A 26,581-nucleotide genomic window follows, 5' to 3' on the forward strand; every position below is an offset into this window, starting at 1 on the left:
CTCCAGCTAGCATGCCCAGTGATCAAGGAGGATCAGAGTTTCATTGGTAAATGTGTGAAAGAACCCACATTGGGATGACTGTTATAGTTACCAAACTGTTTCAGATTCTCTTCATAGTATCCTAATAAGCTGAGGTTTTCTTTAGATTTAGGGAGAGAATGCCTATTAACTTGGAGAAACATGAAGTCCTCTACATGCAGGAAGAGGAAGGCAAGATGGAAAAGGCAATAAGACAGTGAGAATTTCAGGCTGGATTTAGCCAGAATTTATGCCCTGGTTCACACAGTATGCTAAGCCATTATGTAGTTTGTGTGGGTCAGGCAAACACAGCCAATTTTGGAGTTTTGAACAAACAGTGATTTACCTCAGTGAGTGAACTCAGGCTGCATGGACTGTTCATGTACTTAGTAGAGTTGCTGTACATGCACTTGTTTGTAGTATTTCTTTATATGCAGATATAGAAGCAAAGGCACTATACAGTCTGTCTCAGAAATTGAACTGTGAAACAGATGTTATGGAAGTAAAACCATACAGCTATAAAACTATTGATTTATTTCTGAATAATGGGAGTTTGAATCTGGCTATTTAAGACTCTGTTTAAAACTGCAATTTTATGCATATTACTACATATGGAAGAATTTTGTTTAAGGCAGTGGGGTTTATATTTGCTATGCATAAATAAGGCATCATACATTATTTTTCCCATTACTCTCAGCTATTAATGATCTTTTACTTAATTCCTCTCAGCTGCTTTGTATGTCATTACTTAAACCTCCAAAATTCTACTCAGTTAATTTATTTAATCCTTTGTGAAAAGCTCCTTTTTTCCCCCTGGAATCCTTTCTTGGCCCAACAGTGATAACAATTTACTTTTTTCTCCTTCCTTTCATGTCCTTTCGCCACCCATAGCCTCTTTTCTATATATTTTATTCACTCATTTTACCTAAAATCTTTAAAACATTTCTCTTACCACAGTAATAGCTCTGTCTGAAATTCCCAACATTGCAACATTTGTGGAAAGAACAGTAGGGAAAAGTAGCCTTTCACATTGTTCAAAAAGAAAAGATTTCAAAAAAGGTGTGTGATTCATGTGAGCTCAAAGCTCACACCTGAAGGGTATGGCTATATGACACAATACAAATCACAGTATATAGTAAGGTGTACCATGGGCTATGGTGTGGCTGGTAGTTGGAGTTGTGGTTGGTAGGTTGGTGTATTGTAAGTTCTGTATAGATTGTGCAGTAAAAATCTGTGTACAGGTTTCTACAAACAGACTGTGGACTAGTTATTTTGCAATGCTCATGGAGCATCACAACGCAGTGTCTACGCTGATCCCCGACACATTTGTGGAAAGAACAGTAGGGAAAAGTAGCCTTTCACATTGTTTAAAAAGAAAAGATTTCAAAAAAGGTGTGTGATTCAGCCCAAAGAGGGGGAAAACAAAAATATAAAACTTTGTATAGGCAGGTAATGGCAGGTAAGTAATGATATGACCTGCTGCAATAAGGCTGCTGTGAAGAAATGTAATTGAATCTGGGTTATAATTATATAATGGATTGTTTGTAAAACAAGCAAGCGAAACAACAATGTATGGAAAACATAAACATTTTATCTTATGCTAGATATGTCCTCTAAAGGTTTATAGAGATGCTGAATTCCTGAACTTTTAATACAGGTTTTGAATCTAGTCGGAAGCTGACAGAATGCCTAAACATGCAGTGTTCTGCTTCTGATACCATATTATCCCTCTTTGCAGCTTTATGCCCAGTGTAAACTCTCTTTATGGATGGGATAATTTACTGTTCCATACATATATGTCAAAAAAACTATGCATGTAATGCTACATTGTACTCTAATGTTGCTGTACTTATAAAAAGTTCTAGTCTGAATGAATAAAAATTAAGATTTGGGAACCTAAAAATGCAAAGAGGGCAACAAATAAAGGATTAGGAAGTGAATTTATATTCCTAACTTCTTAACAAACAATACTTGATTTCATAAGTTTGGACTTAATAAACAAGATTGGGAAAGCAGGCAGAGATAGCTGCTTGCATTCTTTCCAGTTCCTGTACTACCAGTGATCATAGGAGCTTCTATATTTTCTTCTGTGTAGAAAATATAATCCTCCCCAGGGGCTTATCGGGTTATGTGCATTCTTGTTGCCTGTATATGTGTGAGTTTCTGAGGTCTAATCAGGGCAGGTTCTTATGTGTTTCCTCCATGTATCTCTGTGGACTTATCAGGAAGGGAGGATATGTACTTTCTCTGTGTAAGTCAGTCCCATGACAGTTGCTTCCAACTAAGAAACTGGTTTCCCACAATCTCATTCTTTAGATTTATTGAAAGGAACAGAGGTTAGGTTACAGCATCTTAAAAGCTGGGTATGTATACTTTAGCACCTCACTTTTCAGTAAATGCATCAAAGTGGACCCTCTTTGATCCCTCTGATAGTCTTTTTAACTGCCTCTTGATGCAAAAGAGAAGTTGCTACTGTTTGCTTGATACAGATGTACACAGATGTTCTGACCAATATTTTGCAACTCACCATTCCCCAACTCAGCAAATTACAGTATATTTCTGCTCTCCCTTTTGGTGTATCTGTATGTTTTTGTTTATTGTATGCATAGGATAGCACAGGGTGGGCTGCATCATGTGATTAGGAAGGAGAGTGGAGCAGGAATTAGAGTGGAGGAGTCAGCAATATTTCATGCTTCTACTCAACTGCCCTGCCATTGGAATTAAGGTTTTTTTTTTTCCTGGAACATTTTTCTCCACAGCCCCTGGCCTTATCTGGCCAGATTTTGTATTCAGCCTTTCCGTTGCCAGTTTCTTCCCCATATATGATCCCATTCTGTTCTGGTTTTGGAGAATTATTCTGCTGAAAGATAAACAGAGTCTTAGCCACAGTGACATAATTTCTTCCCAACATTCCATTGAGTTGAAATTTTTTAAAAAGGGGGCTTCCGGGGACAGCAGTGGAGGACTGAAGACAGCTCCGCTTTTGTGGAGCTGACGACCGTGGTGAAAAGAGGAGCCGGTGAGTGGATCAGCTCCTCGGAACCCCTCTCTGGATTAAGGAGAGGGCAAGGATTGCCCACAAGTTTGCTCCATACAGAATCTCCCTGCGAAGAGATAATAAAATAGCGATCTCCAGTGGCTCTGAGAGTTCTGGGAGCTGGGGGAAAAACATTGTGCCTAAGTTGCAGTTCAGCACCTTTCAAAGAGACACTGGGTTCATCTACTTCCTCTCTCAATTACTTTAGGAAGCTGCTTTTTACTGATTTCTTAGAAGCTAAGAATCATCCGAAGGGCAAGTTTTATTACGCTGGGAGGATCTCCTTCAACCCTGGATGAAAGAGGCTCTGTGTAAGTGTAAGGATTAAAAAAAAAATTACTTTTTGGAAACAGCAAAAGGGAGACTAGAATGTGGATTTTGGAAATAGGCAATCTAACTTTTTATTTATTTATTTATTTATTTTACAGCCAAAAGGCCCGAAAACAAGTTACAAATATAATGTAGACTTGACATTGAATAAAACAATTTAATAAATAAAATATTTTATAAATATTACATGATACACGTAAAGGCCCAACTCACTGATTTGTTACTAAAAACCTTATTTTTATAGCCATAGTTAAAAATCTGGCTGTTGCCGCTGTGATCTCAGGATTTTCATCTTCAAGTAAAATTTTTACATACTCAGAAGTATCCCTTCCTGGTTTAGATTTTAAAATAGGCCAGATAACTTTGTGCTGAAGACTCTTATAAAATTCACAGTACAATAAAATATTTCAGGATCAGTATCATTACAGGGACAAAATCTTTGAGAGGTGGGAATTTTTTGAAATAAAAAAATATAGCACATTTGATGGCAATACATTTAACCTGGCTTTTGAGAAAGCTATTCTGTATTTACTTAAATATAAGCTATCCAAATATTTAGGGAGTTGAAAAATATATCTGTAATTAATGCCAAAAGTTACAGGTAAACACAACACTTTGGCCATTAATTCCTGTACTATCCCATAATCTTTGTTTGATACAATGAAATGCTGATGACATACTCCTGGAAAATAAATAATCAGGAACAATGCCAATCTGACTTATCTTTTGAGTCACTTGTTTAAACCACATATCTACAAAAGATTCATTTGGAATTTCCTGAAGCAGTCCTTCCTTATTTTTAAAAATATATATTTGCAACCAAAGCTTAATAGTGTTTAACCAGGCCTTTGTTTTCAAAGGGCATTGCCCGGTTTCCAAGAGAATAACAGAATTTGGAACACAGCTTGGTACACTTAAAAGCGATCTTAAAATTTTTGCCTGCAATTGTGCTATGTTATTATTGGCAGATGTGATCCAGATTGGAGCTCCATATAGAATTTGTGATGCAATTTTGGCATTGAAAACTTTTATTGCTGCGGGAACAAATCTTCCTCCTTTTGAGTAAAAATATTGAAGCAAGGCCATCATAGTAGATTTGGCTTTTAGAAGTATTGCCTTACAATGATGTTGCCAGGTTAGAGCATGGTTAAATAAAATGCCCAGATAACTAAAATTCTCTCCTTGTGTTATTATATGAACTTGAATTTTCCAGATATACTTTTCAACTTTTTTTTCAAAAACCAAAGTTTAAGTTTTATTATAGTTAATTTGTAATTGATTTTCTTGGCAATACTTAACTAGTGCCTCAAGTAGGTGTTTCAGGCCCAATCTGGTATGTGAAAGAGGAACAGTATCATCTGCATATAACAAAGCACAAATTTTCCTTTCAGCTAATGATGGACAATGGCCTCAACCTAAAGTAATGTGGTCTCCAGATCATTGAGATAGATGTTAAATAGTGTAGGGGCCTTGTCTCACTCCCTTCTTCTTTGTAATATCATCTGTAAGTGAACCTTTTCTGTTGCATCTAACTTGCATTATACTATCTTGATATAGTACCTGCATTAGGTATGTAAGACGCCTGTCAGGAACCAAATTTTCTAACTTAGCCTAAAGTTTGGTTCTGTTAACAGAGTCAAAAGCAGCTTTAAAATCTACAAAAGCAGTAAAAATTTTACCTTTCAGGAAAATGGAGTATTTTCTTGCCAGATAGGCTAATACAAAACACTGATCAATTGTTGACCTGCCTTTTCTAAAAGCAGCCTGAGCATTTGTTAAAACAGAATGCTCCTCAAGGTAAGAAATTGATTTTTCATTTAAATGTCTTGCATAAAGTTTTCCCAGGATAACTTCCCCTTATAATTGGCAGGGGTTTTTATATCTCCCTTCTTATATAGGGAGACTACTATAGCCATATTTCAGCCCAAGGGGATTAAACCAGAGCTATCTGTTGCAGTGAATAGGGCTGCTAATAAGGGTCCCCACCAATGTAGATTTTGTTTGAGGAGTTCAATAGGTATATTATCCTGACCAGGAGCCTTGCCAGATTTTACTTTTGATATAAGGACAGTAATCTCTTCCTCTAGCACTGGTTCCCACTGTGGAAGGGTAAGTAACTTTAATGTTATTTGCTATATTTGTGACAGGTTGCACCTGCTCCATAAACATTGATTTAAAATATTTTCCCCAGGTTTTAGATGGTATACAACAGTCTGGAACAGAGGGAACAGTGGAAGCCTTGGAAATTAATTTCCAAAAGATTTTGGAGTCTTTATACAGAGAAGCATTTATTAATAATGACCAGGAATATCTCTCTGCTGTTTCTTCTGACGTAATAGTATCTTATAATTTTTCTTCAACTCATAATATTTTAAAGGGGGATGTTGTAAATTAGACTTTATGTATGCTAAATATAGAGCTCTTAATTTTTTCTTAGCTGCGACATAGTCTGCATCAAGCCAACTAGAAGTGGTATTCAGCCGAGTATTTCTTTGATTTGATGTAGCGGATGCTCCAGATACTAGACTTATACTGATTAGGTTTGTTAAAATATTAAAAGAACTCCCATCTTTTATTATACATGATCTAAAATCTAAAGCTTGAGTGGAGTTTAAAACTGTAGCTAAATAATTATTTAGATGTTCTCCCCAAGAAATCCTGCAGTAGAAATTGCCTTCCTGAAGAACCTCTGGGGAATAATATTGGGTTAGATTAACTGCTTATCATAGGTTAACAAACTTAAATCTATAGGTTGATGTTCACTATCTGATATGCAGCCAACATTAAACAATCTGACCAAGGGAAATAAATTGGTCAATGTCAAACAATAATCTATCACACTTACTCCCCACCACAAGTAAACGTGAATTCACCAGGATAATTGTCTGTCATTGAACTGTTTAAAATTATTAAATTTAACTCATTGCAAAGACTGGCTAAACAAGGTCCTGCGTAGTTAAAGTTCTGATCTTTAGATTGTCTGTCATGCAATCCACTTTCCCAACGTTTGACAGATAAGTGAGGAAACTTGGCTACCAATGCTTCATTATTAGGGCCAATTCTGGCATTTAAATTGCCCAGAATCACAAAATGTGTATGAGGGAATTTTAAAAGTAGATTGTATATACATTGTTCCAATTCTGTCCAAATATGTTTAGTTCGGAATTGTGTTTTAGCTGGTGGAAGTTAATTATTTATGATTATTAAATCAAAATGTTTTAATTTTAAATGTATTGTAATAGCATATTGTTCATAGTGCCCTACTAAGGTTGTCTCTGCCTTTAAAGCCCTTGAGACAAAGATTGCTAAGCCTGCATCCTTTCTTGGAAGTTCTAGAAGCCTTTACAATAAATGGAGTAAAGCCCTGGAGTTAAAGATAATTGTGAACCCAAGTTTCCTATAGTGGAATAATATCAATATTGCTTAAATATTGAGTAAAAGAAATATCATTACATTTGTTGAACTAACCAGCAATATTCCAGGAAATTATTGTCAGAGTTGAGTGCTTAGGGTTAAATTCTGAAAGTAGTCATCAATGTCAATGCAATTTAGTAATCCTTCTTTATTGAAAATAGCACAGTGACTCCTGCTTCTAGAATTACTCACTGGTGAGTTTTGGGTGGACCTAGGGTCCCTTCTAAAGACCACTGGATTGACTGGGCTACCACCGACTTCATCGGCCTCCAAGTATCTCATTTGTTACCTAATTGAAGCAAACCCAGTGTTAGGTTTATTCTGCAATCTCTTTGTTTCTCTTGTGCCTTTTGCTTCCATATTGGGGCGAACATTAAATTGTTACATTTCATTGCTTGATTAGTTATTTTCCCTGATGGTTTGACTAGCTGGTCTTTAAGTTTACAGGGTTGTATTTTGTAAAAATGAGATACTATGATAGATTTTTTATTAATAGAATCCTTAAGATCGAATATATCATCTGCTGTTTCTGTTGTTTTGAACGTAACAATTGCTCTTGCTTTAAGATAGACAGAAAATAAGTACTCAGTGTTACTAATCATATTTGTAGTGATTGATGGAATTAAATGTTGGCTCAATTGAACAAAGTATAATTTCCATTCTAATTGAGATAACATTCCTTTAGGTTTAGGATAATTTATAAAAGCCAATTTATTAGGTACAGGTTTAGGATTCCAGGATATATTAAGTAACTTAGTAATGACGTTCTTGCATTTACCACATTTGGAGTTAACCATAGCTGAATCTTCTGCTCTAAAGGGCATAAAGATTATTCACATCCACAGCTGAGTTTGACAAGCAGTTGACTTTCTGTTCTTCTCACTAGGATCAGCTGTCATTAAGATAGAGCTTATACTGTTATTATTTTCAGAGTCTATGTTTGAAGTCCTCTTTGATTTCTTATTTTATAATGTCTTTTCCTTTTTGTTATGTGCATCCATAATATTAAACAGTCTATTAAATTTTAGCTTTCCAGTCAGTTTACTTGTTTTATAGTTCTTTATATTTTTGCTTTTTTTCTTCAGCTGTCCTTGTTTCGATTTAAACTTTTTAGATAATTTCTTTGTATCAGAATTATTTGACTTTAAATTTTCTGTAACGATTAAAAAGAAAAGATTTACTTTTTGGAAACAGCAAAAGGGAGACTAGAATGTGGATTTTGAAGAGGACTTGAAAGAATGTTTCCTGTGGGGTGTTTAAAATTTATGAAAGAATATATGAAGTTTCTGAAATTAATTGTATGTAAGAAATCCTCTGGTGTGAAAGTTTTGTTGACTGAAAAATAAACATGATAAGAGGGAAAGTTGTCTAGAGGGAAACCAGAGAGAATAAACAATTACAATTAAAGGAGAAGAGACCTATTAATACAATGGAGCAATATTATTTGACTATAGAAGAAATAAAGACTGTTTGGGAACAATGTACTCAGAAATTACTTACAAGATTGTCTGATACTATAACAGAGGATATAGAAGAACAACAGATTTTATAGGACAAAAAGAGATTGAGGCTGATTTAAATATGAATTAAAATGCTGGATTATAAAGTGATATGGAAAAAGATGCTGTGGATCTGAAAATGGATTTTAAAATGCCAGAGTATAAGAGTGATATGGAAAAAGATGCCCAAATGGATTTACAAATGAAACCAGCTGATGTTACAATAATTAAAGGGGACATACAAATAGTAAATCAGAAGAGTGACTTGGAAAGCCTTCTTATTTTGGATTTATGAAAATAATGTGTTAAACCAATGTAGCTGTTTCTGAGAGGAGAAAGAGAAACTACTGAAGTTGTTCCTGAAAGGAGACAAAAGAGAAAATGAAAAAAATTCATGTTGTGGGACTCTATTTGACAGGATTAAAGATCCAGCTTTTTAAAAGTAAACAACATTTACAAAGTGAACTTATTTGACTATGGTTAAAATATATGTTGTGGTTTCTAGTAGCTATCAGTTGGATTACTTTTTTACCAGGACTGAATGACAAGGTTTTACGGTTCTGTTTATTAGTGGGGAGAGATTTCTTTTGCTTTACTACTTAGAGAAAGTGATAAATTGGATTATAAAATGGATTTTTTAAAATTAAGGTTAAAATACACATGTTATTATTTTAATAAGCTCTTAATAGATTTTCAATTATTAGGATTGAATGATGAGTTTTTATACCTTGATTATTGATAATGGATTAATTATGGGAAGAAGAGATCTTCTTTCTTTTTATTACTGAAATAAATTGCTGAAATTGTTTACACTTGTCCAGAGGGAGGAGGGAGTCATCTTTTATGTATCCTTTTTTTCTTTTCTTTTTCCTTTTCTTTTTTCTATCTCTTTACATTACTCTTTCTCTTTTCTTTACTTTTTGTATTTTCTTTAGTTTGTATTAGTCTTTTATCTTTGTACATGTAAATTCTAATAAAATTATTATTAAAAAAGATTTTTTGAAAAGGGATTATTCATTCATTCATTCATTCATTCAGTTTAGGCACCACCCAACTCCATTCTGACTGGGTGGCAATAAAACCAAATAGGTAGAAAGTACAAGATAAATAATATTATAAGAAAAATAAAGAATAAGATGGCAGGATCAGCTAACAACACCCACACTTACAAATGTATCCAACAGGAACCCCTGCCACCCTACCCCAAGGCCTGGGAGAACAGTCATTTCTTTGAGGATCTCTGGAATGCCACCAGAGTGGGAGCCACATGGATATCTGGGGGAAACTTCTTTCTAGAAGGTAGGCATGCTTCCTGGGTCCTGATAGTTGACACTGTTTAATTGGAGGGACCCAGAGTGAACCAGCCTTCTCAGCTTGTTCCAGCTGAACAGACACCACATAAGATAGGTGGTCCCTCAGATAACAAGGCCCTATACCATATAGGGCTTTATAAATCATAAATAGCACCTTGAATTGCCCCCAGAAGCATACTGGTAACCAGTACAGCTCAACAGACATGTCCATCACTGCCCATGCTGCTGTATTCTGGACCATTTGAAGTTTTCAAGTGGTCTTCAAGGGCACTCCATGTAGAGCACATTGCAATAGTTGAGGTATGAGGTGACTAGTACATGAGTGATTGAAGGGCCTCCAAGTCTAGGAAAGGGCACAACTGGCACACCAGGTGGAGTTGTTAGGCCTTCCTTTCCACAGCTGCTGTCTGCTCATTGAGCAGGAGCTAGAAGTCCAGAAGGATTAGTTTAAAATTAGATAAGAAAGCTTGCAGTTTTCTTTTTCTGGCAGTGTCTGAGAATGGGGATCAGGAGAATAATATGGGAACCCAAGGCTCAAGTATATAATACTAAAACATCATTTATAGAAGAGGCAGACAATGTGCAGTCTCCAAATGATGCTGTACTTTTATCTGCCCCAAGTCAGTGGTCATAGGTGATGGAATTGGAGTCCAGCAACATTCGCGATGGGGGGGGGGTACAGTTATCCTGGTTCTACCTGAATGTGAACAGGCCTCACTGAGTTACTGATTCTAGACTAGTCTGTAGGCTACAATCCAGGAATAGGAGCTCTCCTTTAACAGATTCTGTGCACATGCAATGATTTCTGCACCAGTGCCAATCTGTTTCTGAGTTCCACTGAGGCTTTCCAGGGCTCCCTACCCTGAGAAGTTGGACTGCTGCTACAGTGAGAATGACGCTTCCAACCAGGTCTATACCATGTTGCATTGTGTTGGAAGGCTCTTTGGAGCAGCTGGTTGGCTATTTGGGCTCCAGCTGCCAAACCTTCTTTGCAAGGTTAAATGGAATGGCAGTGTCATGGAGGTGGGAATGGCCATCCTTTGGGGCAGGAAAAAATGGACTCCTAGGAATTCCCATCTGGCATCTATGGGAGTGACTGTCCAGATCTTCTGGATTGGAAGGGCTGTGCACTGCCGGGCTCTAGAATGTCCCTAGGTGGGAAGGCTGCTCCCTCTGTGGAAAAATCAGCCAGCCCACTCTTGAACACCCCCCCACCCTCATAACATTCTTAAAAAACTGCTGGCCAAAGGACCGCCAGTGCTTTTCTCTAGCTAGCGATCTTATAGCTCCACTGCTTAATCAGGGGACCTCTTCCCCTTGCTACCTACAACTGAAGATTAGTACAAATAGTCCTTGACTATTAAGAGAGACACTTGTTCCTTGCCAGTTTAGTCAAACTCACCTTTCTGGGGCCTTTGGTAGCCCAAGATCGTTTGTTTAAACAACTCTGCATCCCCAAGTTTGCTTGAGCCACTTGAACATGCCTCCCTTTCTCTTCTTTTAAGTGGTAGGCTCCTGAGCTAGCTTTCTGCAGATTGCTGCCAGACCGTGCTCATTTTCTGCCTGGATGAACAAAGATAATGGCAGCCCTGTCAAAGTGCAGTGTGCAGTCTGTCAGTTTTATTCACACAAATTCATTATATTAGTGGGTCACAGCCCCTCCGCATTTGAAATCACCTGTTGTAAAGTATTGCTAGCTGACTAATTTAAAACTATTCTCTCAATTCTTTTTGGTTTTTGTGAGTTTTCTATTGGGGCAGTTTAAATCTGAATCATGCATAAAATAAATTAGTATATAAAAGTGGGTAATGAACATTCTTCAGACTTTCTCTCTTTTTTCCCCCCCAAAGGTGTTTTAAAGTATAGCTCTATTGATTGTAAACTGCTTAACATCTCTATTTAAATTTCCATGATGTAAACAGCCTTGGATGTGGTCCATAACTCCCCAAGAAAAGATTATGTTTAACTGCATAAAGGAATAATTTTATTTATAATTATGTTTAACTGCAAAGGAATAATTTAAACAAAAGGGTACCCATCAATAAAAGGGTATCATCAATGAAGAAACAGCTGATAATGCTTTTATTCTCTGTAGTTAAAAATAGATTGGCTTCTCCTTAAGCATTTTTCAGAGGATGACTGTAGAAAAAACTAGAAATAATTCAACTAATTTTTTCCATCATCACTCAATATTTTAAGTAAACACTTCAGTTTGAAAATATATGGCCAAGAGAGTAACATGTCCAAAGGTTGTGGGTTCAGATTTTACAGTGAAATGCCATACACAGCATACCAGCTGTAAGTCTCACTAAATGAAGTGGGACTTCTTCCCAAGTAAAGGGGCAGCAGATTGTTAAGTAATGCCATATTCCTCTAGATGTATCAGCACTGAATATAGAATAATCCTTTTTGGAACACTAGGTGGAGCTATTTACTTGCCAAAGATATGTCTCTACTGTTTTCTTTTAAAAAGTGGGTATTTTGCCAGCATTTAATTAGGGTTTCTTCAGACAAGGATATTAACTTGAACCATTTGTAAATACCTCTGCTCCTAGAGATCTTGAAACTGTGTTGTAAAAATAATTATGTTAAAAATTAGGGCAGCCGACATGCTATGCGACTGTAATTTCAGTGAGTCTTAACAGATTTCTCCCTAAGTGTACTGTGATATTATTGTTATAAATATAGTATTGTGAATAAAATAATAATAATAATAATAATAATAATAATAATAATAATAATAATAATAATAGAACCCTCAACAGTAGGGACAGACCACTAACTCAGTGATACAACTGATACTGATTTTCAAACCAGTCTGAGCTTTGTATCCAACCCTACAGTTCATGGATTTTTCTTAAATGGGCATGTTATGTTTCCTCAATTCTAATTCTGAAATTTCTTCAGGCCTTCACCTTGGTCAGGTAGGATGCACTACCCTCCACAATCCTGTGGGGCGGTATAAAAACTTTCCTCTTCAGGAACATGTATGCCAAGGTGGGGATGGCTCTGTGGAATCCCTAAACCACATGCCCCTTTGTTGCTCTCTTTACACAGAATCTCAGAAGACATACTGTATATCTATCCCATTTTAAAGAACTACCCTGGTAGAGAGTACAGTGCGTAGCTGTCACTTCTTCTATCTGACCAGAACCCTGACATATCTTTCCAAGTTGCCCAATTTTGTGCCACCATCTACCTACAACTGAAGATTAGTACAAATTTTAGTAATTGCCGCTATTATCTGTATTATTGTTACTATATTAATTTATTTTAATGTATTATTATTGTATTTTATGTCTACTTTTTAGTATTAATAATTAAATGTTTATGTATTTTTACTGTAGTGTTCTCTGACCAAAGGGCTGTAATAAATTTTTATTTGATTTGATAATTAAAAGAATCAGGTAAGCTAATGATGAGTCACTTCTGTGACTCACAAACTTACAACTAATGTAAACCATAGTAGGCTACAACTGGAATATCAAATGTGTGGTGCCTGTGGTCATCAATATGTCCAACATCTTTCCTCTTGTGCCTGCCAGGCTTCCTATAGAATCTGATTTTAATTTCATATTTTTAAAAACCAGTAAATGAAAAATTGCTTGCTTATAGTTCATACTTACTTCTCAGAATTCTTCTTTGCCTTATATAGGTTTTGCAGCAATTCTTAGGAAAAAGAAATGGGAAGGCTGCAACCCAGGGCTTTGTTTGGAAATAGCTCCCAGAAAAAGGCAAAGATAAGCTGTAGTGGAAGAGACACAGCAAAAAGACAGGAGTAAGGTAGGAACTAGAGGAGATGGCAGAAAATAATCTCACCAGTCCGCTTTCTGGAAAATAAATATTTTTTGAAAACACATGCCCGTAATGTAGCCATTTTGTTAATTAGTGAGCACTCCCAACTGTAGTCATTTTCAAGTGGGACCACAATATGCTCATAAAACTTCAATTGTGCCCCTCGATCCCAAAAGATTGCAAACTCCCACAATTTAAGATTGTTTGCTAAATTTTCATTCATACTATACTTAGTTCCAGAACTAATTCGAATTGCCAGTTGGAATCCCCTTTGTTCTTTCCTGCCCTCCCATTTTCCTGCCCTCCCATTTTACATAACTCTTTACTAAAGATAAGTTTTAAAAAAACCACCATACCCCTGTGTCCAATATTAACTTGATATGTGTCTTTATGATAATAGTTTTATGGGCATGCCATCGAACATTGTGGTAACTGAAATCTGTGTTTAGTTGAATTGCCTAAGAGTTAATATTTTACACAATCCAAAGTAAAAAGAAGCATTTAATTTTAATGACAGACTGATCAGGAGCCTGTTTGGTTAAACTGTAGTACACAATGAATGCTGGTTCAGAATGTTCCCAGTAGTGAGTAAGAAGGGGATTGGTTGAGCTCTTTTCTTTCTTTGTAACAAGGCAATAAATTTTTAATAGGCCATGATATTCTCAGAATGTTCAAGGTAAGTGCAAAATATGTGCTCTTTGGAACCGCCTTTCAAATTCTTTGGTACTAACGTACGCTGGTATCAGCTGGCTGAAGGTCACTTTTCACCCTTATTGCAGTTCCAGGAGAACCTAATTGTAGTACTTTTCTTATGTTCAGAAAGGTATTAGACGTAGAAAATGATTGTGGCATAGTTGGCTGAGTGCCAACTGGGAACTTGGACACTGAGTTCAAGCCTCACTCATATATGTTTCCTTGACTTCATTCAAATCTGCCTGTTTCTAACCAGACCTTACGGGTCTCTTTGTTCATAAGAGTTTTTAATTAATTACACTGGGCTGGATTTTTAATCTGTCATTACTTGTTTCATATTTTTGTGGTTGATAATCTGCAGTTGCTTTATTTTATGCTGCTGTTCAAATGTTCTGAGTAGACCTTGCTCTGTTGAAAGGTGGCATGAAAATATCAAAACAAATAAGTTTTTATTATGACCAATGTATATATGAAAAAAATAGCAAGTTTTGTTGAACTTTTCATCAGGCTCATGTTATATTAAAGAAGGGCAGCAAAAGGGGTGGATGATGTTTGGAGTCATAATAAAAACAGTTCAGGTGAATTTTTTTTTTTTAATCCATTAAATTGTGCCCAATTTCAGGAGATTGCCTGGACAAGTCCCTGCAGTTTTCTTGGCAAGGTTTTTCAGAAGTGGTTTGCCATGGCCTCCTTCCTAGGAGTGAGAAAAAGTGACTGTCCCAAGAAGAAGGCTGTTCAATATATAGTATTCATGAAGCCTTAACATCTTTTCTTTTCATCTCTGGCTTAATGTTTGATATTAAAAATGGTGATAGCATCATAAGGGTTTCAACCCTTAAGTCCTTGAAGATAGCTACAGAAATAATTTCTCTTTTCCACATATCTAAAAAAAAGCTCATTGGGAATTTGCAAAGGTTAAACTCTGGCTGCTTCTGAAAGCTGCTTGTTTTCTAATTTTTTGTTATCTGCTCTGATCCTTCAATTCATATATTTTTTCTAATTCTGCACATTGTGAATGGAGGCCTCATTTTTTAAAAAATGCTTGCATTCAAAGTCACTACTTTTATAATGACTCAGTAATATCACAAGGACTTTACTTTGCAATGCTACGTGTACTTTGTTGCTTTCTTGGGTCTTTCTGATAAATACAATTCCACTATTTTAATCTAGGTTCCTGAAGCATGTAGGTACCTGAACTCTTTTGTGGAGAAAAATGCATCATAACAAGCTGGGTACAGAAAGTATTTGAGCTTTACCTTGCTTTCTGCTCTCTTTCATTAGCCTTTACTTTCTGAAATATGTGAAGAGAGGCAGCAAAAGCCTAATGCCATTATTCCCCTTCTGGTTCTGAACATTTTATTATATTGCAAAAGATAAAATATTAATTGGCATTTACTAATGTGTGTAAATTGACACAGTCTGAATTCTTTGTTTTTGTTGTTGTGTGCTCTTTGTATTTCTCTTCCTTCATGGAAGTTAATTTTGGGGAGAGTGGTCCTGCAGGGTGCAGCTTCTGAATAGTGGTAGTCTTCATTTGGCTTAATAGAAGCCTTTTCTGTCACTGGAGGTAGAATTGGCAATAAAGGGTTAACTCCACCTCTTCCAGCTAGAAGACAGAGTTTCCTAACCTGTGGAAGAAAACTTTCTCTCTTCATTCTGCCTTATAGAAAAAGTAGAGACTTTCCATTCTCTCCATTTTGGGAGTTCACATGAAGATGATTCTAGAAACTATCATTGCCAGAGCGGACAAAGAAGGGAGGAAGAGGAGGCAACAGGATCAATGGCCCCCAAAAGCCCTTCTCCCCCACCCCCCAGTGTTGAATGAGGTGCTAGATGACACCACCAGCAGCAAACCTCTGGCAGTCATCTCCAGGATAGAGGTTGGGACACAATCTCCCTAGGCTACAACAGAAGTGAATTCACCTTTTACTTCATCAGTAGGGATAAAATGGCAAACTACATTTTTGCAAGCTCTGAGAATTTGACTCTAATGTTTGTTGGATTTATATCCACCACTAATCATAGAGTCTCAGTGATTAACAATAGCCACAATGTCGTCAGTAAAATAAATATCCATAATATAAATTTTAAAATTGTAAAAGAAAAGAAAAGCAACAACAGTAGCAACAATATAAGCCAATTTCATCCTCCATAGGCTGTCTGGAACAATTCAGTTTTTAAAAGCTTGTAGAAGGTCACAGAAATGGGGGCCAGTCCGATTTCCTGTAGGAGGCTGTCCCATAGTGTGGGTGCTGCTATTGAGGAGTAAAGCCTGAGACCCTCAGCCCTCCATACCTCAAAACTTGAGCACCATAAGTAATTTCTTCCAGGCGAGCATATTAGAAGAGAGAAAGGGCATTAGCTTGTATCCTGCAAAACAGGAAATTGGGGTACATTAGCGGATACATTGGAGAATCCATTGCCTGGTACGCACAGCCTTCAAGAGGCAGCCCCCCTTCCTGCTTACAGCATACTTTGTAATGAGAGATATCTATCTGATAGTCTTAACAGCAAGAATATCATTACAGTACATCATAAAATAAAGTTTTACTTCTTTCGATGTGGACTTTGGCTGCATTGAGTTACAAAGAGTGCTATAAACTGTTATAATGGCTTCTCTTTGAGAAGATTGAAGTCAGGGCTAGCCCAAAGAACTCCTGGAGACCATGCAGGTTCAATCAGCAAGGTTTATTTGCCAGCACCTGTTTACAGAAATCTTCTCAGACTGACCAGCAGTTCCCAGGCACAAGTCTCTACTATCTTCTGGAATGTTTAGGGATGCGCCAGCTTTCTCCGCTTATCTCCAGAGCACTGCTCTGGAGACGAGAGCACCGTTTTCACCCCCCTTCCTCCATTCCAGTCCATCACAATATTACAGCTAGCTAAACCCAGGATAATAAATGATAGTTCTGTGTTCACATTACGTATTATGACAAAACAGGTAAACCAAATTATGCATTGCTTAGTGTAACAGCCTGATTGACCCAATATGGTAAAGCATCACTAGTCAATGACTATAACAAATCTGATTTACTCATTCATTCAGTATAGTAATATGATGGGTGAATTCCTAGCCAGGCTAAACCATAAACAAAATCCCATTTTAGACTAGTTTGGAGTGTTGAGTGAGTCCAGCCAATGTAGTACATCGTAGCCAATGAATTGCATCACAGAACAACACAGCCAATATGTTAATACTTTCAGAATTTGAAATATGACCCATTGAGAAAGCATTAGAAAAGGAGTAGAGTGTGAAGAGAGATGGAAAAAGAAAGGGGAAGGAAGCAGAAGAAGGGAAAGAAAATCTAGGAGAGGAGGCAATTTACTTCATAACCAATAACATTTCAGTTTTGATTTAAATTAAAGTACATGTAACATAGTAGAGCTAGTTTGGTGTAGTGGTTAAGGCATCATGCTAGAAACTGGGAGACCATGAGTTCTAGTCCCACCTTAAACACAGAGCCAGCTGGCTAACCTTGGGCCAGTCACTTTCTCTCAGCCCTAGGAAGAAGGAAATGGCAAACCACTTCTGAAAAACCTTGCCAAGAAAACTGCAGGGATTAGTCCAGGTAGGCATTTAATTTTCAAAACTGATTCTAAGGCACACACATACACAAAAAGTAACATAAGATGTTAAGTTGCAAAACTACCAATTGATAATCAGTTAGGATTATCTATTCTTGCAAACTGATGTAGTCTGATAGATGGTGGTATTTGATTCTGCCAGTTATTGTTTCAAAAACCTTTTGGACATCTGGTATACAAGATTCACTTGAGCAGTTGACATGGTAACTTAAGCTGGCTGCAACATAAGTGATTGTCCAAAACATTTATATAATAGGGAAGGCTGTCTTAGATTCCTCTTCCCCTACTTGATTTTTTAACTGTACCTTAAAATATGAGGGAACTATGGACAATAAGGTACTTGGAACAGTGAATGGAATATAAGTGGAAAAAACATAATAGTTAATTAAAGTGAGCATAGCACAGAACATTCAACAATAACAGTTCCCAGTTTGTTTGTGATCTGAATTCAAGAATATGTTTTTAATCTGTAAGGCTATGTGGCATAGTTGGCCTAATCTGGGAATTAAAAAACAACAACAATGTTCTGATTGTACATTGCTTTGAATGCAATTTTATTGTGAAAAATAGGATGTAAATGAAGTGATATATTGTTATGTACACTAGGGCCTTACAAATGAATCATTTGATTTCAAGGAAGTTCAACTGAGTCATCCTTTCAAATTGAATCAAGTACCTTCAGATAGCTTCAAACTCAATTATATTTGATGGACTTTCTGGCTTTGCATAGTCTCAAACATTTTTCTTCCATGTAGTGTGTTTGCTATTCAACTAACATGTATGTATTACAAATTACTTTTCATAACAGTTTATTATTTACACAATTGTGATAACATGCAAGGTTTTTTAAATTGTTGCTGAAGCAGCACGTGACACATTATTTCCTGAAGAGGCTAAGTAAGCCATGCCAACAAGCCTACTAACCTAAAAAAGATGGTGGTCAAAGTATGGTGGACTTCTGACTTTTTTAGTAAAAGCTTATTTTTAAACAGTTTTGAAAAATATTTAAATTGGACTAGGATTTTATGAAGTCATTTGGCACAATTTAAGCTCTCTACTGGATAATTTGGAGGCTGCAGTGTTGTCTGGCCCTCTTTGCTATCTCTGCCTTAAAAGAGGTTTAGGGCAAATTTTTCAAAAAATATATTTTATATATATTTATATGTGTGTGTATCTCCTAGCCACTATCTGGCTGAACATTTGCAGGATTAATATCCTCTAAAGGAGCTACGATCTCTCCAGTTGCAGATGTTTGGATGGTTCCCCATTGCAGGCCACGGTTGAATCTTTTATGAAAGTTCCAATTACTTCAAATTTTGCTGCCTATGAATCACAAATTCAGATTAAATAATTGAATCTCATTTTCGTATTGGAACGTGGCTGATTTGTGCACCCATGTATTACATCCTCTTAACTGTGAGCTGAAATGTGCAGAAGAAATAAAAACTGAGGTATTACTGCCATCTAAATGAAGGCAAATTATACCATAAACAAAGCTTTTCTGGCAATGGTACTGCACTGCAGGAGTCTCTGTTCAGTTCCACAGACCTCCCCCACCCCCAACTCTGCCTAGTTTGAACTTTAGAAGTTCTCCTAAAGATATTTATTCCAAGAGAGTTTCTCTTTAACAACTACAGTTGGTTAAGATTAACCACTGTGACTACTTATTTACATGTTTTCTATAGATGGGGTTTTTTTTATTAGCGTATTATATACTCTCTTCTAGGACTCCATAACTAACTCATAGTGTAAATCTTAATCTAAATAATAATGTGATTTTGACAGTCACTCAGCATTTAGTATTTAAAGATATAATTTAGGAGTATAGTTTTAAACATACTGAGGAGTGAACCCCATTTAATAAAGTGGGACTATTTTTATGCATAGGATTGTATGTCTCTTATTCAAGGCTCATAGTCATTTTTTTTAAAATCTTAGTTTTATTTTAAAAAAATTCTAATGTGGCACATAATTTGATGATAGTTTCATTTTGCTTTTTAAATAATTGACTGAATGGCAAGGATGGGCAATTTTTTTTAGGACTGACAGGGAGAAGGTAAAAGTTATGTTGTTCTAATTGTGCTTATGTGTATATTTTACAACTATCGGATTTAAAGATATTTATCTTATTGTTAACAGTTCAAAACTGCTGTTAAGTAAACAGCCTCACTATAAAACAACCTGAGAACATCAAAGCAATGGAAACAAACAAAAATGTCAGCAGTATAACAGGAGCTTTTTCAAAAGGGCATAGCAGTACAGAATAACCCCAGCCAACATTTTAAAAAGCTATTTAAAAAAAAAACAGGAAAATTAAGCTTGACTGATTTCCCTTGGTAGGGCGTTCTAGAAGCTTAGTACAGCAATTGAAAAAATCTTATCACATCATTTGGTGCAACTGTAGTTCACTTAGCAGAATTGAAAATTGAACAGAAAGTATGACAAGGAGTAGTCTGTAATGTATGTAGGTCCTCTGTAGATTTAGGTCTTTGTAGGTTTTGTGTGACTTACACTGTATTTGTCTAACAGCAGTATTTTGGAGCAATTAAAATTTCTTGGCATTTATCAAGGGAAAGTCACCATCATACACATGATCATCATTTGGTAGAACAGCCCGAAGGCAACTAGAGGATAGATGATACTGGTTAAATGGTTGTTTGCAGGGAGAAAGAATAGACAGATGTAAATGTTCATAAGCTTTCATGTGAATTAGAACCCGACTTTTAAATCAGGTTATTTTATTCTCTTTGCAACCTGTTTTTTCTTTCCCAACTACTCAATTATAGAAATGGAGTTTCCCAATATTTTGTGGCCAGAGAGCACATTTGTAATTTTGCTAATGTGGACTCTTTTGCAAAATACTTGTTTGAATGGGCTTCTCCATTTATGGAATGGCTGCCAGTGAGGGTCACAGCCAGTTACAAAGCACTGATTGATGATAAAGGTATCTGCACTTTTATCATCCCTTTCCCCCTTCTCCACAGGATGTTCACTGCCACATTCACTACCATAGCCTTTTTCTAGGAAGGTATTCAAACTTCCCCCCCCCCAAAAAAAACCCCAGAAACAAAAAACCAGTGGCCCTGCTGCTGCTCATTATTTTTATTTTCTAGGAAATCTTGTAATGATGTTGGAGTTTGATACTTTGCCTTGCAACAAGCCAACCTAATTTTTTTAAAAATGTAAAGTCAGGTGGGATAGAGAGCCCGGCAGCATTACAGAAGGTATCTACATTGATACTTCTGGGTAATGATGACAATAATAATAACAATAAGAGTAACTAATAATAGCAGTAATAATAGCAACAGTAACCTTAATACCGATTATGATAACAATGTATACCTTGTTATTTCAATGTATACCTTGCCTATCTAACCAGGGAGCAGTCAAGGAGACTTATTAAAAAAAAAAAATTCACAATTAAAATATGGTAAAAACAGTTAAAATCAACAATTATTCAAGGATAAATTGAATACATTTATAAAGTGAAGTACTTTGGATTTTTTATTATTTTTACCTTAAAGAATTTAAGTGTGCTTTCTTTGTCATTGAAATCATTCCAGTCCATAAAGAGAATTGAGCTTGAGAATATCAGCTGCTTTGCTTTTCACAAAGCAAAGTGGTGCAGCCGAGAGGGCAGTGTTCTGCCCCCCTTGTAGATTTCCACACTTTTCTTTTCCCAACATTTTGAAAAGATGCTTCCATGTGCCATTGTAATATCTTGTGTTTTTGTAGCTATATTTGAAATTAACTCTACCACCACCATCACCATACAGAGCAAGTAGGCTGCAACCTTCCACGCATTTTCTGGAAAGCTGCAGAAACAACATCCTTAGTTCCATCTTCTCTAGGTATTTGAAAGAGTTTTTTTTTTTAATCCTTTCCTAATATTCTTTCTTAAAATGGGGAGAGGAAGGCATGTTCTCTGAGCTTGGTTATTGTCATGCAGACGTTTCATTACTAAGCTAGATAATATCATCAGTGCATGGCAGAGTGAAGTTTGCTGATTTTTGATATATAGTAGCTTGCCCTGTCAGTCTTGGTTGGGGTGTAGTTTCTTCTTTGAAATTCCTTGATTAGAGGTTTGTTTCTTCCCTGATTTTTTATTTGGTGGTGTTTCTTGCTTATCTGGGTGGTGGGTGCTGGGAGAAAATGCTCTGGGCTGTTCGTTTTCTTCCTTCACTTTTGGTTATGTCTTTTAAATGGTATGAGAAAGGGGTTTATCTCTTATGTTCAACCCTGGGCTACATATATTCTGTATTGGAGGAAGGCATGTATTGGAGTTGACAAAATGTATACAGTATTAGCTTTGCTTCTCATATTCTTGAAAAAAAAATAGGCAGCTCATATATGATCTGGAATTGTTTCTGTTTCAATATAATGAAATTTGAACATAAGTAAGAATATTATAGCATTACTGCTATATCCTATTCAGGAATACTTACCATTCTATTTATTGCCTGGATTTGAAAGCAAAGGAAATATTTGCTTTGCAGAATACAATAGTTCTGCAACTAGAAATATACAAAAAATGATAAAGGGGGAGGATCTTCAATTTCCCTAGGATTCCCAATTCACACTCTTCTTCAGTTATATGTTCTCCCATCTAAATGGGTAGAAAAATCTGCCCTGTTTGTTTTTCCTCCTAACTGGATTTTTATGTTTAGAAAAAAAGTCCTAGTCTACAATGAAAAAATATTGGCTGATATAAATGGACTGGGTATAATTCCATACAGTAAGTGAAGGAAAGTAATTGCACAGTAAGAGCCTCATTTGAAAGTATTTTTTAAACTACTGCTTAGAAAAAGTGTGAGCCTTCAGATGATGTTGACAGCTAGTGGTAAGAGCTGAATGGAAGATGCAGTCCTTCAGCATTAGAAGAGAATCTGTTCATTCCTGTCTTTAGTGGTAAATAGATGTAACATCTTTCATGCAGTTTCTGTGGTCTTTGATGGTAATGACTTACTCCATTTTTATAGCAGTGGCAAAAGTATACAAGTCACTTCTTGGAAAGAAAAGCTTTCTCAGCAACTGCTGTGTCTTCAGTGAGTCACAAATAATACATACTGTGTGTTCTTTTGCAGCTCTAGAAAATGACTGGCTGACAATTGTTTCTTTGTATTTAAGGTGTTTGGATTAGGGCCAAGGAGACTCAGATTTAACACTTCCTGCAGCCATGGGAATTCACTCTCTCTCAGCCCATACTACCTTACAGGGTTGCGGTTGTGGGGATAAAAGAAGGGAGATCTCCATGTAAGCCACCTTGAATTCTTGGAGAAAAGATGGATATAAATCAAATATATTAATACATAACTTGATACTGTTAATGAGTCCCATGAATTCTAACAAATGAACCTTAAGAGTCCTACAGTCTCTGAGATGTTAGATTGATAGCCAGGGACCCATCTTTGGAAAGAGAGAAGAGCTTTCTCTAGGATTTATATGTTGCAGGCCTCAGTGTGTGTGTGTGTGTGTGTGTGTGTGTGTGTGTGTGTGTGAATGACAGAGAGAAAGAGAGAACATGGGAGAGAGCACACTGATAATTTAAGTGCAATTTGCTAAACTGGGTACAGCTTTGGAATTGACCATAAGAATAGCTTACTGGGGGCCTGATAGAAGTTTGAATGTACTTCCTGTCTTATGGAAGTATGTTAGTCTCTCTTTTGCCCTGCTTGTGTATCTGTAAATAAAGCATATATTACAGAGACAACTTAAATATTTAGTGCTGTCACTTCAAACCTGAGTCCTACTTACACCTTGGAAAAGTGAGAAACACTTATTTACATGTTAATATAAAGATTAATATATAAATACATACTTTACTCTAAAGGGTCTTTACCTTAATCTGTGATCAGGTCCATATTCTTGGCACTTGCTCTGTACATTGTAAGTCCTTCTGACAAGGCAGGATCCATTTAAATGTACAGTATTACTAGTATTAGTTCTGAAGAAGTGTTTAAACTATTGTAACAGTTCTTACTGATTGCAGAGGTTGAAAGTGTTTACTTTTAGGGTTTGGTCATGAAGTGTGAATACAATCTCAAAATAGCATATCTCTACAAGAGACTTATAAATACAAAATTGCACTCAGACTAATATGAAAACATATCTGGGGCATATGTCAGAAGTTGAAAATGTTTTGTGAAAGTAGGTAGGAAGGGCTAATATTCCCTGGTAGTCTTTTGCAGCACTGTCCAATTTTTATGCCTATGATTTCACAGGTTGTAGTGCAGTGCAGTGTGAGAGAGATTTGTAGAAAAGTCAAAATGACAGGAGACATTTATAGCAAGCCATATGAAAGACTGGCTGAGCTGGGAAGTGCTAAAGCAGAAATCCTGAGAAGCCTTATCATGAAAATACGTTTAATGGGGAAATTAGTAAGAAAATTTAGCTTATAAATATAATAATTTAGCTTAAAATATAGTAACTAACAAAGCCTTCTGTTAACCACACATTTAGTAGACATAGGTAATCAGTAATTTCATGTGGGCTGGCAAGGGAAAGAAATATAATATGTTTTTCCTTTGCTGTTCTGCTGATGGTGAGTGAAAGTCCTTATTTATATATTCACAAGACTTTTAAGCCACTCCAGTCAAAGCCAACTCTGAGGTGTATACAATTCCCCATCTTCCTAAATCCTGATTTAAAAAAAGAATTAAGGAACTATATTTTATTTTTGGTCCACTGATTGTGGAATTCCTATCTTAGTTTATTATTATTATTTCAAATTAATCCACTGCAGGATTTATATTAATATGAATAATCTCTCTCAGACACACAGTAGTTAAGATGCTGGACTAGAAGCAGGGAGACCCAGACTTGTCTTTCCTTAGGTACGGAAGCTGGCTGGATGACTTTTCGCCAGTCACTCTTTCTCAGGTTTAAACTGGGAACTCAAACAACATCTATCTACCACCCTGCATTGAACCATTGTAGTAGATTACAATCCATAACATTCAATGAAAAGGCCTTCATCCTTGTAGTGGATTGATTTGGGATTATAATAATAATAACAAAAACTTTTTTTATAACTAGCTAAATCAATTAGTGACAAAGTCCATATTTCCCTGCTGGTTGTTTAGGAGGAAACATCCCTTTTCTCTATTCTGCATAGGTATGCAACCTGCTAGCTGACTTTTTTGCAGGGCAGACTAGTAGTAGAAATATTTGGCATTTGAAAGAGAAAAGAAATATATAAAGAAGTTACTTCCAACTTGCATCACAAGTATAAACAAATTTAGTAACTCTTCATCCTCTCTAAAGTTACAAACATTAATATCTTCATCCCATATCCCATCTCTTATTTATAAACAAATTCATTATCTTTTCAGTCCTGATGTCAGCAGAAAGTCCATGAAGGGTTGCCAGAAGTAACAACATTTTTTTTAACCTTGACAAAATAAACCAACTTTATATTCCTTCCTTTTACTTCTAATAGTCTTAATCTTTGGTTCATTCAAATATTGTTGTAGGATTTGATTTCTCTTCATTTCTTCTTTGTCCCATCACACAGAGTTCTTCAAGGTTTTAACAAGCCTCTTTTGTAAATCCAGAAAAATGTTATCCAGGTCACTCTCTTGGTTTATCATTTGTATTTCCCTTTTAAATTTTAAAACTTCAGCCAGTTTCTTTTGTAGATTCAGTGAAACATCCTTTTCTAAATCATTCTCATATATTCTTATTTTTCTTGTTCTTCTCTCTTTTGTTTTCTTTTTTTCCTTGCATGTTTTACTCCTTCTCTCTATTCTCTTTTCTTTCTTTAAGTTTAGTTTGTATTAGATTTTACTATTATAATCCAAGTTCTTAATAAAAATTATATATATATTTGGCATTTGTGGATTTGTATAACTTTTCAAAACTTCAGTCTTTAATCCTGATAAAAAATTTCCCCAGCTTGGAGCCCTTCAGATGTTTTGAACTACAATTCCCACATAGTCGCAGCCATGATGTCTGGGAATTCTATTTCAACATGTGGGAAGAGCACTGGATTGGGAAGATTGTTGTACAGCTATTGTATAATCTAATAAATAATAATACCACCTGTATTGATATTATATCTAAGCCTGAAAATGTCTCTTTGTGGGGCACATCTTCACAACTAAGTCCCATAAATATTGTCTGGAAACTTTTATTGTTGTTGTCCAAACCCTGTTAGTCCAGAAACCTATTTTTGTATGAAAAGTAATACTTAAACTTAATGGAAATACTTAATATAGTTTTCTAGAAATCTCAGAAAAGTCTGAAAAGGCAGAGTCTATAAATAATAAAATGTGTATATTTATAGGCATCTGTCTTGATTTTATACTATAATGTCCAAATAATCAATAGTATGTACAGTTTTAACTGAACAACAATAGTTGCTTGATGAAAAAAGTGAAATGATCCATACTTTTGGAGAAACACTTAAAAAACAAATATTCCTTATTTAAAATTCCAACTTTTGGTGCCAGATTATTATCTTTGAGAAATCTTGATGCCTTTTACCCCAAATAACTAAGCAGTGTTGTTGCATCCGGTTTTATTAGAAGAAATATTGAACATATTGTCATTTCTGAAATTGTTACAAAATTCATACATTTGACTTTTTTTTTCTAGAGCCAAGATGAAAGATATGTTTTCATTGCAGAATGGTATGATCCTAATGCTTCACTTTTTCGGCGTTATGAACTTCTGTATTACCCAAAAGATGGATCAGTTGAAATGGTAAGATTGTTTGGTATAAAAATACTTTATAAATTGTTTGCTTGAAAGCAACACTAAATTACCTTTAATAATATGGGTTTCATGTTACACAGCACCAGAAACAGAAGGATTGCTTTCACTTCCTAAGAACTGCATAGTGTGGGAGAAGAATATGGCATTATTTCCCCTTTTCAGAAACGTACATATAATTGCAA

At 35.9% G+C, this 26,581-nt stretch overlaps 1 protein-coding gene and 1 long non-coding RNA gene across 4 annotated transcripts in view; one reads left to right on the forward strand and one right to left on the reverse strand.

The window, feature by feature from the left end:
* Positions 1-26,581, forward strand: part of NME7 (NME/NM23 family member 7) — an 89,919-nt gene that overhangs the window by 895 nt on the left and 62,443 nt on the right. For 2 of the 3 annotated variants that reach the window (XM_088140775.1, XM_007429124.3), the window contains exon 2: positions 26,280-26,387. In XM_088140775.1, coding sequence (XP_087996901.1) covers positions 26,280-26,387 — 108 coding nt within the window. Of the gene's footprint in view, positions 1-3,263; positions 3,367-26,279; positions 26,388-26,581 lie in introns of all 3 variants that reach the window. The other variant, XM_088140774.1, reaches the window with a different exon arrangement.
* LOC112540728 (uncharacterized) lies at positions 2,365-23,610 on the reverse strand. Its single transcript, XR_003084811.2, has 4 exons — positions 23,524-23,610; positions 13,238-13,356; positions 11,014-11,174; positions 2,365-2,875 (listed from the first exon to the last, which is right to left on the reverse strand). It is a non-coding gene; the product is annotated as an uncharacterized LOC112540728 (long non-coding RNA).

Source organism: Python bivittatus, unplaced genomic scaffold (genome assembly GCF_059951505.1).
Source record: "Python bivittatus isolate LINGU-HERP-01145 unplaced genomic scaffold, Pbiv_v1 ctg000340_np1212, whole genome shotgun sequence".
NCBI lineage: Eukaryota > Metazoa > Chordata > Lepidosauria > Squamata > Pythonidae > Python > Python bivittatus.